Source organism: Natrix helvetica, assembly GCF_964273705.1.
Source record: "Natrix helvetica genome assembly, chromosome: 6".
Classification (NCBI taxonomy): domain Eukaryota; kingdom Metazoa; phylum Chordata; class Lepidosauria; order Squamata; family Natricidae; genus Natrix; species Natrix helvetica.
The window spans coordinates 83739646-83753506 of NC_138553.1; the positions used below are offsets into that span (position 1 = coordinate 83739646).

Sequence of the window (13861 nt, forward strand, 5' to 3'; positions counted from 1 at the left end):
AAGAAGAAGAAGAAGAAGAAGAAGAAGAAGAAGAAGAAGAAGAAGAAGAAGAAGAAGAAGAAGAAGAAGAAGAAGAAGAAGAAGAAGACAACTCTGTCATGTACAATGGGTTTGCAATTCCTCATCCTAGTTGCCAGGACTGAACTTCCAGACACAACTACTAAAGTTAGAATGCAAGCAGAAACTTTAGATATCTAATTTCGTCCAGCAAATTTTCACTTCCCCATCAGTTCAGCTTCAAAACTTAGGGCAAATCCGAACTCCCAGATACCCGTTTTCTAATTACCCTTTTGCACCGATGTTTATTTATTTATTTATTTATTTATTTATTTATTTATTATTAGCGTTTATATACCGCCCCCTCTCCCGAAAGGGATTCGGGGCGGTGTACAGTCCGTATTAAAATACAACAGATTAAAACGTAGAAATAACGATATAAATACATGTATAAGAGGAGGGTAAAATATGCCAAACTGTACAGCTAATAAATAAATCAATACAAAAGTTTAAAATATCAAGTTAAATTTAAAACAATATCCCTCTAAAAACCAGTAAGAATGTGTATGCCAGGAGGTAGACGTTAAAATTATGCCAAACCAGCCAGTCGGAACAGGTGTGTCTTCAGTTTCTGTCGGAAGGAGCGGAGGTCAGTAGTGGTTCTAATATCGGGGGGGGGAGGTCATTCCAGAGGGTTGGGCCCATCACAGAGAAGGCCCTACTCCTTGGTGTCGCCCGTTGGCATTGCCTCGTGGACGGCACCAGGAGAAGGCCCTCCCTGTGAGAGCGGATTGGCCGCAGGGATGTATGTGGGAGGATGCGATCCCGCAGGTAACTAGGCTGTGGATGTGAAACATTTTCCATAATTGGATGGAAATATCAATTCTTCGATCTGCTGCTAATGGAGCATATTGCAGACTCTCGGACGAATGTTACTTCCCAACTCCTGAGAAGAGCATTGTAAGCTTCTCCCTTCGTTACTCCTAGTAGCAAACATGGACAATACAGGTTCAATCTTTCAGGTGGAAATAAAAATAGAACATTGCTAGAAAACTGAACTATGTGATGTGGTGGCTCAGTGGCTAAGACGCTGAACTTGTTGATCAGAAAGGTCAACAGTTCAGCGGTTCGAATCCCTAGCACTGCATAACGGAGTGAGCTCCCATTACTTGTCCTAGCCTCTGCCAACCTAGCAGTTCGAAAGCACGTAAAAAATGCAAGTAGAAAGGTAACAGCGTTCCATGCGCCTTCAGCATTGAGTCATGCCGGCCACATGACCACAGAGACGTCTTCGGACAGCGCTAGCTCTTCGGCTTTGAAACGGAGATGAGCACCGCCCCCTAGAGCTGGAAATGGCTAACACGTATGAGCGAGGGGAACCTTTACCATTTTAGAAGACTGAATCCAGCAATCTAGAGAGCTCTGAAGTCCACAATCAATCTCTGGATTTGGAATTGAAGAGTTGCATCCATCACAATCTTGAGTTAATATTGCAAGAAGTCATTGATAAAGAACCAATCGCTCTTGTGCTTATGATAGTAACCAGTGGATTTCCTTCGGATCTGGAGCCTCTTAAGATTTTTTTATTTTAAATCGGTTTCCTCCTCCTGCTGTTTTTCTTCCCTCCAGATTTTTGGCACAATTATTCATAACGGAAAATTGGCAGCCAACAATATTTTCCTTTGATTTTTTTTGGGTTCAAAGCACAGCTGGACGGTTGGGCCTCCAACATTCTGTGCCGCACACCCTTCTCTCTGATCATCCGATCAAATAATTATTCTGTTTTCTTCCAGTTTTGCCAGTTCAATTCCATTGTGAATAGCAGGGGAGTATCAAAGCCAAGAACTGTTTAGGTTGGGACATTTGCAATTCCAGATGACTTTGGTTAATGTTTCAACTATCCCAACCTGTTTTTTTTTTCCCCCTATCCAACCACCTGTGGCTAGAGGGTGTTTCCTCTATTTATTTATATTTTCTTTTTGCAGAATGGAGGTTGGAAAAAGGTTGAGCAATTGGAGGCCTGGTGCATTAGCCTTTGTGGCTAACATTAACTTTTTAACTTTTAACCCTTTTAAATGTTGCCTTTTCAAGTTTCAAAGTGTGTTCAGACTGCTATCACTTTTACAGCTTCACAACTTGCCAACGGGTGTGCGGTGGAAAAGGGAGGGAGAGATTAGAATGTGTATGCCAGATGATAACAAGAAAATGTGCCCTGGGAACCAAGGGCGTTTCAGCAGGTGTCTGCCAGAGTCGTGGAGATTTTCCCATAACAACACTTGGACACCTAATTGGACAATATGACCCGCACTAATGGGTTATATCGAATTGCCCAGGAATTAGCCAGAGATGGTTTCGCTTTCATTCTGTGCCAAAATGTTGTACTCAATAAAGTTTTGCATCAAGAGATTGGAACTTCTCAATAATGCTTGCTTGCTTGGGTTTGTCAGTCGGAACCTTGACATTGTCCTTGACTTACAACAGTTCATTTAGAGACCGTCCAAAGTTACAACAGCACTGGAAAAAAAGCAACTTACGACTATTTTCACACTTGCAACAGTTGTAGCATCCCCGTGGTCATGTGATCAAAATTCAGATGCCTGGCAACTGATTCACATTTATGACCATTGCAGTGTCCCGTCCTGGGCTCCTGCGACCTTCTGACCAGCAAAGTCATTGGGGAAGCCAGATTCACTTAACAACCGGGTTACTAACTCAGCAACTGCAGTGATTCACTTAACAACTGGGGTAAAAAAAAGTCCTAACGTGGGGATAAATTCATTTAACAAATGTCTCACTTAGCAACAGAAATTTTGGGCTCAAGTCGAGGCATACCTAAAATCAGGTGAGGCTCTTGTGATGGGTCAGGAGTGGTCCATGTTGGGTAAAGGTCTTGTGGTGTATGCTGTGACATGACCTCCCCATCACAAAACCCATCACAACATCCTCACCTGATGTGACCCACACCTGACCCACCACAAGATCCATCACAAAGCCCTCACCTGGCGTGAGCTCCCCATCACAAGACCTTCTGACCACACAAAACCCTTACAAGCAGAATAACATGACCTCCCCTAAACTCCTCTGAAGATATTACCTAGCCTGGTAACGAAAGTTCGAAAACCAACTCACAAGTTCAGAGAACAAACTTCCGCTCTTATGTTCTGATCCAGCTCCCCAAACATGACAGAATTTAACTCAAAGATTCCTTTATCAGGAGCGCCGGCAGGGGAAATGAATAGTTATCTGCCACATCTATTCATCTCCGCCCCCTGCCTTTTATCCCCAGAGCTAGAGTGGGGCTTCACTAGCAGTGGTGGCTCTTCCATCCTGAGGACCGGCCCATAGATTTCCACTGTTCTCCTCTCCTCTCTGCCTTCTGTGCATCCACGCGTCAGGCACTGGACCCAGCTGTTCCTCCTCTTCCTCATCAGCCACCTCCAGACCTGGGGGCAGTTGACCCTCCCTCTGAGGGCTGACGGATGGCCCAGTGTTCACACACACACACCCCGCCAGCTCCATTCCCCCTTGGAGCTCTCAGGTTGCCTTGATGCTGACCCTGAGTCCCACGCCTCCTCCTCCTCCTCCTCTGATTCAGCTGCTGGAGGGGCCAGTGGCCGACAAGCCATGACATCTCCGTTCTGAGTACTTTCACAACAGCCGTTTCCTGTGGACTGAATGAGATAAGTGCGGGGAAGTTAAGTGCCCTCTTCCCCCCCCCCCACTAAAAGCAGCAGGTATAAAAGCCATATAAACAAGGGGTGGGAAACGCAGCCGCCCGGCTCAAAGTCTTTCTTTCAAAAATATTAATTTGCCCGCAAGCTAATGAATTGATTACCTTAATCAATTTAACTCCAAAAATAAATATTGGGGGTGGCAAATTAAGAAAGGCGAGAGCCCAGTGCTGCTCTTAGCCCTGTTTTTTTTGCATGAACTCTGCAGGTAAAGAAGCAATCAGCACAGAATTGATTAAGGGTAATCAATTCATTAGCTTGCGGGAAGCCGAGATCAGAAATGGCCATCGCGGAAGCCCCAGGATGGGGCAGCCATTTTAAACACACGGCACAAACATTTGAGCCAAGCGCTCAGATTTTTCGATCCTGTATTGTAAGGGAGGCTGCGAGTGCGAATCAGGAAATTATCTGTGGTTTTGTAACCCCGCTGAGTACATTCAGTTACTTCGGGTATTTTTGAAAGTTCCACGACCACAATTGTTTGTAAAAGTTATGTTGCTAAGTGAGACATTTGTGGAATGTCTCGCTTAGTGGAAGGACTTGCCTCCAGAAGTTGTGGCCGCTTCAACTCTGCATTTTTAGACTTCTGTTTCCAATTTATCTCTACCATGGGCTGTAATGATTCTACAGAGAATATAGAATAACAGAGTTGGAAGGGACCTCGGAGGTCTTCTAGTCCAACCCCCTGCTTAGGCAGGAAGCCCTACACCGCTTCAGACAAATGGATATCCAACATCTTCTTAGAAACGTCCAGTGTTGGAGCATTCACAGCTTCTGGAGGCAAGTTGTGAATAAAAGCTGGAACTTAGCACTTCCTTTCTCCTTTCCCGTCTTTTCCATCTCTCTTGTCATGAATAAAACGATCCTTTTCCAGGCTTCTTCATCCTATTCAAAGTATAATGCATTATTTAAATGACATTAAAACATTGTAGATGGAAAAATGCTTGGAAATTGTTAATAATGTTAACATCATTTTTAATTTTAACGTGAGGCGGTTGCGGTTAAAAAAAACCCTTCAAAATGTTAAAAAGCTAATATAAATAGTGCGTACGAGGATACAGGATGGATAATATTCTGGTGTTTTTTAGCTACCCAAGAGAAAAGAAAGAAGAAGAAGAAACTTGAAAAATCTTAATCACTTAATGGGCCAAACGCAGCTAAAATTAGCTATGACCTCAGTCGAAGGAAATGAGATTTATAAGTTGGCAATTGTTCCACAACTTACACAGGGACTTTTGTCACAAGTGACTTGGGTTGCGTTACATCATGAGTCAGGAAAAAAAGGATACAATTACATATAGAAATCATTTTGCCTTATTGAGTTTATTTTGACCCTATCGTGGAGAGCCTAGGCTAACCTTTATAGATTTATCTATTTCCTTTTTTTCCTTACGTTGTTAGAAATCTTGATACATTCTGTTGCTTCAATACCCTGGTTGTATACGATATGATTAAAGAAGATTAACGTTCTGTCAATTAGATAGCTTAGAGAATGAAGAAGAGACCACAAAAAAAGTATTCTTATCAATATGAACTTCACTTTAGGATATATTTATTATAACCAAAACATTATTTGGCTTTTTCATCCAAAGTTGAATGAAATACTGAAAAAGGAACCGTTAAAACTAAAGAATCTGTTGTCTATCAGAGGTTTCGATTTTAAGCTGATTTCGTAAGTCTCCATTGTATTGTTACATGTGTGTGTGTGTGTGTGTGTGTGTGTGTGTGTGTCTTCCTGTGTGTATTTGCTAATTAATGTTGGGTAGAAGGACCAGCCTAGAGATCTGTCACTGACCAGAAAGCTCTCCTATGTCCCTGGAAAATGAGCCAAGGCTTCTGTGTCAACTACAAAGAAAAGTAGGTTGGCCGTGTTGTGTGAACAAGAAAGCATCAAGATTGTGGCCACAGTGGAGCAACCAAGGTTCTAGTTTTGTGTTTGTGTGCTCAGTATGCCTACACACACACACACACACACACACACACACACAAACCACGTCATGGACCACCAGAGAGGGGAGAAGACAACCCAGCTCCCAAGCTTGTGGTCTCATCTCCTACCGGTAGTTCTACATGGAGAGCTTTTGCTTCCCGAAACATCTAGAGATCTTTGCAGATACATCACTCCTTCTTTCTGCATGTCCGCTGGAGGATGTCAGAGGAATAATTTGGGGATCCAACTCAAGCCAGAACAAATCAAAATGAAATCTAGACAACACCAGAGAGCAGGAGAAGACGCAATGGGTGGAAACTAATCAAGGAGAGAAGCAATTTAGAACTATGGAGAAATTTCCTGACAGTGAGAACAATTAATCAGTGGAACTGCTTGCCTCCAGAAGTTGCGAATGCTCCAACGCTGGAAGTTTTCAAGAAGAGATTGGATAACCATTTGTCTGAAGTGGTGTAGGGTTTCCTACGCCTAAGCAGAGGGGTTGGACTAGAAGACCTCCAAGGTCCCTTCCAACTCTGTTATGCTGACTGCCTGCCTCCCTGCCCGCCCGCCCGCCCCATCACTGGAGGTTTTTAAGAAGAGACTGGACAGCCACTAGTCTGAAATGGCATAGGGTCTCCTGCTTGAGCAGGGGGTTGGACTAGAAGACCTCCAAGGTCCCTCCCAGCTCTATTCTGATTCTGATTTCTTAGCTAAGCCAATCTCCATTTTTACCTTTCTGACCAAGCAGACATCTGTGCCTTTGTACCTAAGACTCATAAGTCCTATTATATACTATCACCTAATATGTCAATAAAATATGTTAAATATTTTTATTTTTTTATTACTTTCAATGTCACGATTCCAAATAGCATCCAAAAGTAAATCAGAGTCCAAGGCAAAGTATTGTTCCAAGTTCCAATTTATTAAGAGAGCCATGTTGGCACATCTGGGAAAACCCAAATCTGAAAGCTTCCCGGTTTTCCCCACCCAGTTGAAAGTCCAAGATCTTGCCCCCACACCCACAAGTCCATCCCATGGTCCAATCTCCCACTGCCATGAAGACAGATTCCTTCCATCCAGTTCCGGTCAGGTGCAGAGGTGCCAAGACAAAGGATGACCTTGGCTTTCTAGAAAGAATGTTGTTATGGCTACATATCATCTAACTCCGTACAATCCCCCTCCCATTTTCCCACAATAGAAAATGCATAGTAGAATAATAGAAAGTGTGGCAGGCCAAAGATCCAATAGAAAAGATGGATGCAGGCCTGACATTCAGATTGGTTGTGATCTATATTGTGTGTTTCCTTTGATCCAGGGTGATTCATTTCTCTATAGCTGCAAATGGTTTTTCTTGTTGTTATTGTTGTTGTTATTTGTATTCTGCATTTTCATAGTACTCACAGCTGTCCTTGACTTGGTAACTTGCAGCAGCAAAACAAAACACACACGAAAACAGTTACTTTTATTTTCACGCATTTCTCCCCCTTCCTTTTGTTTTATCTTAGAGAACGAAGTCCCTGAGATGCAGCTTCCCTGAAAGCTATAAAATTCCAAGCAAGAATACCACCCACCAACTTTAGGGAGGGGGAAAAACAATCGAACAATGGGCCAATTTGACGCACCCTTGAAAGATATTTGCAGTCTTGGTACATGGTCCGTTTGGTTGATGGCAAAAGAAAACATTACTTTCCAGCCATTATTTTAGCTGTTATGGAATGTTTTCAATTTTCCCTAGTAGAGAGAGCACTACTCAGTCCAAAACTAAGAAAGCTTCTCAAATTATATGTCAAGATTTCTTCCATAGTCCGGAATGTGAGGTAGCTATTGTATAAGCCCTAAATGCTTCTTGTTTGATCATTTGGTGCATTATCGAAGAATGCAAAAGCTTTCCTATGTGAGTTGGGAGAATTTTGTTTACCACGTTATAAAAAAGTTGAGAGAGAGAGAGAGAGAGGGAGGGAGGGAAGGAAGGAAGGAAGGAAGGGTGGGTGGGTGGGAGATGATAGATGATAGATAAATGATAGAAAGATAGATAGACAGCTGATAGATGATGAAAGAAAGAAAGAAAAAAAGAAGAAAGAAGAAAGAAAGAAAGAAAGAAAGAAAGAAAGAAAGAAAGAAAGAAAGAAAGAAAGAAAGAAAGAAAGAAAGGTGGATGGATAGATGGATGGATGATAGAGATGATAGATGATAGAAGGACTAGGGGAGACATGATAGCAGTCTTCCAATATCTCAGGGGCTGCCACAAAGAGGAGGGAGTCAAGCCATTCTCAAGCACCTGAGGGCAGGACAAGAAGCAATGGGTGGAAACTAATCAAGGAAAGAAGCAACTTAGAACTGAGGAGAAATTTCCTGGCAGTTAGAACAATTAATTAGTGGAACATCTTGTCTCCAGAAGTTGTGAATGCCCCAACACTGGAAGTCTTTAAGAAGATGTTGGATAGCCATTTGTCTGAAACGGTACAGGGTTTCCTGTCTAGGCAAGGGGTTGGACTAGAAGACCTCCAAGGTCCCTTCCAACTCTGTTATTCTATTCTATTCTATTCTATTCTATTCTATGATGGATGGATGGATAGATGGATGGATGGATGGATGGATGGATGGATGATAGAAGATAGATAGATAGATAGATAGATAGATAGATAGATAGATAGATGATAGATAGATAGATAGATAGATAGATACAGTTAGACAGACAGACAAATAGATATAGATGATAGACAGACAGACATATAGATATAGATGATAGACAGACAGACAGATAGATATAGATAGACAATAGACGATAGACGATAGATGATAGACAATAGACGATAGACAGACAGATAAATGCAACAGATGGAAAACATTTTTAGTAGCAAAGCTGAAACAAGCCGAAATCTTGCATCTCATTGCAATTGTTGAAAAAAATATATAGTCATGGTTTGAGAGCAATTATTAGAATCTTGATGGAGAACTGCCACCAAGGAATGAATTCATAAAGGTGTTTGTGTCTCACAACTCAGCCAGACGTTGTCTTGCCGGAATAAAAAAATAACGCCGCTTGCCCTATGAATTAAACAACAATTGTCGTGTGAAATAAGCATTCTGGTCAGAAGCCTTAGATCAGCATGCCAGAGAGGGAGCCTTTTCTGAAATCCTGTTTAAAACATTCCCGAGACTGGGAAAGCAGTGAGGAAAAAGGTCTGTGACCCCATTAACGTTTGATGGCTGATTGGAAATGTAATGCATGGGGATTTTTTTGTAGATAATAGCAGGGTATTTTGGCAGTAAGATGGTTAAGAAGAAATAGAATCGATCTCCTGTTGTGTGGAGAGCTCAGCATTCCTGAAGTCTCAACCCAACCGTGGTCCAAAGCTGGAGTTTCCTGAGAAGAGCATCTCCTTTCTCTCAAGCCCCTAAAGGAAAATGTCATTTTCGTGGGGTCCTCTCCACTCGTAGGTCGAGGCTGATCCGGTGTGGTCAACGTGAGCACAGAGCATTGGAATGCTTGGCCCGGCCCCAATCCCACAAGTGCGAACCCAAGCCACCAGTGGGTCAGAAAAGGGCCCACGAAAACCACCCGAAAAGACCCCCAGCCTGGAGAAAAGGAGACTCTGAGGAGGAAAAAAGCAGCAAAGACGACCCAATGGATATGTTTTTCTTCTGAGGAGAGGCTGCCTGTCAGGCCTGCAGCCATCTTTTCTTTTGGATCTTTGGCCTGCCACACTTTCTATTATTCGGCTATGCATTTTCTACAGTGGGAAAATGGGAGGGGGGATTGTACGGAGTTAGATGATATGTAGCCATAACAATATTCTTTCTAGAAAGCCAAGGTCATCCTTTGTCTTTGCATCCTCTGGACCTGACCGGAACTGGATGGGTGGAATTGCCAGCAGGGCAGTGGGAGATTGGACCATGGGATGGACTTGTGGGTGTGGGGGGCAAGATCTTGACCTTTCAACTGGGTGGGGGAAACCGGGAAGCTTTCAGATTGAGGTTTTCCCAGATGTGCCAACATGGCTCTCTTCACCAATTGGAACTTTGAACAATATTTTGACTCTGATTTACTTTTGGATGCTATTTGGAACCCCGACAGAAAGCTTTCCCCGCAGGGGTGTCCATGGGGAGGAGTATGAAAGATGAAAAAAAATCAAGATGGCAGCTAAAATAATCATGTGATGGAAGCTTGAGGTGCCCTGTGGGTGTTGCACGAATAAGTATTTTTAGAGAGTATTTGTACCTTAAAATGTCTACCATTGACCTTATCCCATTCCTAAGAGGTCCGTAGAGGGAGGGGCGTGCATAAGCGCACCAGCATACCTACCGTCCCTCTCCTACTGTCCCCCATCTATTTGTATTCATTTATTTCGTTCATATCCATGTTTATATTTATACCTGCCATCTTGTACACATTTGACAAACCAAATAAATAATAAATAAATCAATAAAATTTGTAGCTCAGGATTGAAAGGAGGGGTCCTTGGTGCTCTCTGAGATTGGTGGTTTTCTCGCAGACGTTTCTTGACCTAACTAGAGAACATCATCAGTGCAAGGAGAGAGTAGGGTTTGCACAGTAGTGGAGGAGGACTGTGGGGTCCTTGATGCTTTCAGGAGGAGGAGAAAAGGAGGATTGTGGGGTTCTTAGTACTCTCTGAGCTTAAAAACGGTCACAAGCCAGTTTTTCCAGTGTCAGTGTAACTTCAAAAGGTCACTAAACAGAAAGTTGTAAGTCAAGGACTGCCCTTAATCTTCTGGATGAAACAGAATGACTAGAAGTAGTCAAGTGGCCCCTGTTTCCTCCTCCTCTTTGCTGTCGTCCTCATATCCTGTACAATCCTAGTGAGTCCCTCTCTATATTGGGAGATTGTTTGAGAGTCAACAACCCAGTTATACTCCTGAGACACTTGTGGGTAAAAGAAGAGGAGAACAACATCTGCTTTTTCTTCTTCCTTCTTTTTTTTTTTTTTTTGTGGGTTTAATGACGTTATCTGAGACGAGGAAAAACGGGTCCTTGGGTCAAAAACGGTTTAAAAACCACCTAAGCCTTTAACCTCGTCAAATCTTTTTTCTGCCTTTTTATTGACTTATCTCTTTTATTTTTTTAAGGAAATGCAACACCATCTTCTCACCAAGTTAAGAGCTGTGGAAGCGATTCAGGAAACAAATACTTCCCTGAAAAAGGAAATCAGTTCTCTGAGAAATACACTTGGATATATGAAAGGGTAGGTGATTCCCGTATCTTGACACTCTCCACTTACTTGCTACCTTAGGTAAACTTGCTCTGGTTTCCCTGAGTAACGAGGTCTGAGGAGCTGAAGAAGCTTCTTGGAGGAGCAGTGAAACGTCTTCAAAAGAAAAATCAAGGAAGTCCAATTGCCTCCTGAAAAAGCACCTTTGGGACTATCAAAGCAATGGTTCTTGACCCAGATTGTAACTTTTTTTTCCCTTTTATTATGCAGTTATAAATCTTAGCCTGTTGTATTATTCCTCCTCCTCCTCCTCCTCCTCCTCCTCCTCCTCCTCCTCCTCCTCCTCCTCCTCCTCCTCCTCCTCCTCCTCCTCCTCCTTGTCAGGGTAATGATGATTTAAAGCTGACCAGCCAATGTAAGGTTGTAACTTAAGATGATGAAATGAGGATGAGTCAGCAGTGATATTGCTGCTTTAAGAAGCTGTCCTCCTCCTCCCTCTCTTTCTCCCTCCTCCTCCTCTTCTTCTTCCTCCTCTTCCTTTTCCTCCTCCTCTACCTTCTCTTCTGCTTCTTCCTCCTCTTCTTCTCTTTCTCCTTCTCTTTCTCCTTCTCTTTCTCCTTCCCCTTCTCCTCCGTCTCTTCCTCTTTTGTCACTTGTCAAGGGATCTATATATGTTGATGCTTGCATAACATGTTCAAAAACATTAAACATCTCCAAGAAAAGGTGGCTTCAAATGCACATTGATGACACATCTGTCGGCCTCGGTGGGATTGAGGCTGACCAAAGCCATTCAGGCATGAACATAAATGCACAATTTTCTCTCTCACCTGTCTAACCATTTGAATTCCTTCCAGGTCTCAGTGAAATAAAATGTTTGCTCCCAGCCTAGCTTATTGCTTGCTGGTGATATGCTTATGTATACATATGAGCAAAATAGAGCATCTATAAATCTATGCACACAAGCCCACGATTTTGGTTTCTTGCTAACAGCCTCAAGCAAGCCAGGATGAAAAGCGAATGGTAGTTCTGCACTTCAGAAGGAAATATTAAAAAAAAACAAAATCCACATAGCCACAAAGTACTTCTTTTATATTTAACAACTCTTAACACTGTCAAGAGAAAGGGATTGAGGAAAGGGCTCAATGGCTAAGACGCTGAGCTTGTCGATCAGAAAGGTCAGCAGTTTAGCGGTTCGAATCCCTAGCGTCACGTAACAGAGTGAGCTCCCGTGACTTGTCCCAGCTTCTGCCAATCTAGCAGTTCGATAGCACATTAAAAAATGCAAGTAGAGAAATAGGAACCACCTTTGGTGGGAAGGGAAGAGCGTTCTGTGCACCTTCGGCGTTGAGTCATGCCGGCCACATGACCACGGAGACGTCTTCGGACAGCGCTGGCTCTTCGGCTTTGAAACGGAGATGAACACCGCCCCCTGGAGTCGGGAACAACTAGCAGGCATGTGTGAGGGGAAGCTTTACCTTTACCTTTAACACTGTACCAGTTACAAAAGATGAAAATTTGGCAATGACAAATAAGTACAGGTAATCCTCAACTTAACAACAGTTCACTTAGTGACTGTTTGAAGTTACAACAGCACCAAAGAAAAGTGATTTATGACCATTTTTCAGGCACAAGAGAGTAAAATTTGTCTCCCATTGAATCAGTGGTGGGATTCAGCCGGTTCTGAGCAGTTCTGGAGAACAGATAGAGGAAATTTGGAGTAGTTTGGAGAACCAGCAAATACCTCCTCTGGCTGGCCCCACCCCCATCTATTCTCTGCCTCCCGAGTCCCAGCTGATCGGGAGGAAATGGGAATTTTGCAGAATCCTTCCCATGCCGCGCCCACCAAGCCACACCCATAGAACCAGTAGTAAAAAAAATTGAATCCCACCCCTGCCTTAAATGCTATTGAATCTCATTTCACTCGTCTGCATATCCTCAGTCTGGGAAGATTCCTGTATTATGGGCTTAAGCAATAAAGTAGCTGATCAAACTCTTCGTGTATGGATCCAATTGGCTCAAACGTTATCCGGGTTGCTTTTCAATGTCCATTGCAGAACCGAGCCAACGCTCTACCCGTTGCCCTCTGCTCCACTCCATTTCCAGCATATTTCAGAGGCTAAAACCAGCATCACCACGAAGCCATCGGAGAAAGTCGTATTTTCCCGGTTCACAGAGTCCACATCCACAGTCACCCTTCTCCATGGGAGATCTTTGTCTAGGATGGTCCGATTCCCTATATCTTCTCTCGTGACGGTGGACAAATCTTTAGGTAAGTCCACATTTGGGACCAGGCAGTATTTTTTTTATGCATTTGGGTTTTTAGTGGGTTTTTATTTTTAAACCAGTCGCGTTCCAGGTTTTGCCCAGCTGATTTCCTGGTAAATTCCTGTTAACATCAGCTAAAATGGTCCATGAAAACTGGGAGAATTGGCCTAAAGAATTAAAAGGACTATTTTAAAAAAATCAGGTGATTAAATATATATTGAGAAAGCCAGTTTAGTGTCTTGGTTAAGGCATCGACCGAGAACTTCTTCAAAGACTAGAACTTACTGCCTCCTAGTTTTTAGCATGGTGCATTCACCATTACACCAGGCTGGCTCTCTTTTGGATGTCCCAAAGGCGCTTTTTCAAAACAAAATGGACTTTTTTTTCTTTTTCTTTTTTCTTTGAAGACATTTCTCTTCTCATCCCAAAAGCTTCTTCAGTTCTTCAGAAGCTTCTTGGATGAGAAGCGAAATGTCTTTCTTCGAGGACAAACAAAGTCCAGTTGCCTTTTCGAAAAGCACCTTTGGGGACAACTATGTCCTGGATGAGTCTCCATAATCTCTCTTCCGGGTGTTACAAAAAATACCGCAACTAATCAATGAGGGCCTGTTTCAGGATATGCAGTAATAGGACCTTCTGGGGGGAAAAGTTGGGGAAATCTTCAGGGGCTCCTGGTTGAAAATACATTATCCAGACGTCCAGAGTAACAGCTATTTCACTGATCTACTTATGATGGCCCACGGAAGGGAATTCCAGCAAGGTGATAA

The 13861-nt window shown here is 42.9% G+C and overlaps 1 protein-coding gene across 2 annotated transcripts in view; it reads left to right on the forward strand.

Annotated features, from left to right (window-relative positions):
• LMNTD1 (lamin tail domain containing 1) overlaps window positions 1-13861 on the forward strand; it is a 71130-nt gene that overhangs the window by 40927 nt on the left and 16342 nt on the right. Inside the window, exons 1-3 of one of the 2 annotated variants that reach the window (XM_081957564.1) lie at window positions 10461-10546; window positions 10747-10862; window positions 12884-13098. In XM_081957564.1, the coding sequence (XP_081813690.1) occupies window positions 10750-10862; window positions 12884-13098 (328 nt within the window). In that variant the 5' untranslated portion in view covers window positions 10461-10546; window positions 10747-10749. Of the gene's footprint in view, window positions 1-10460; window positions 10547-10746; window positions 10863-12883; window positions 13099-13861 lie in introns of those variants that run through there. The other variant, XM_081957563.1, reaches the window with a different exon arrangement.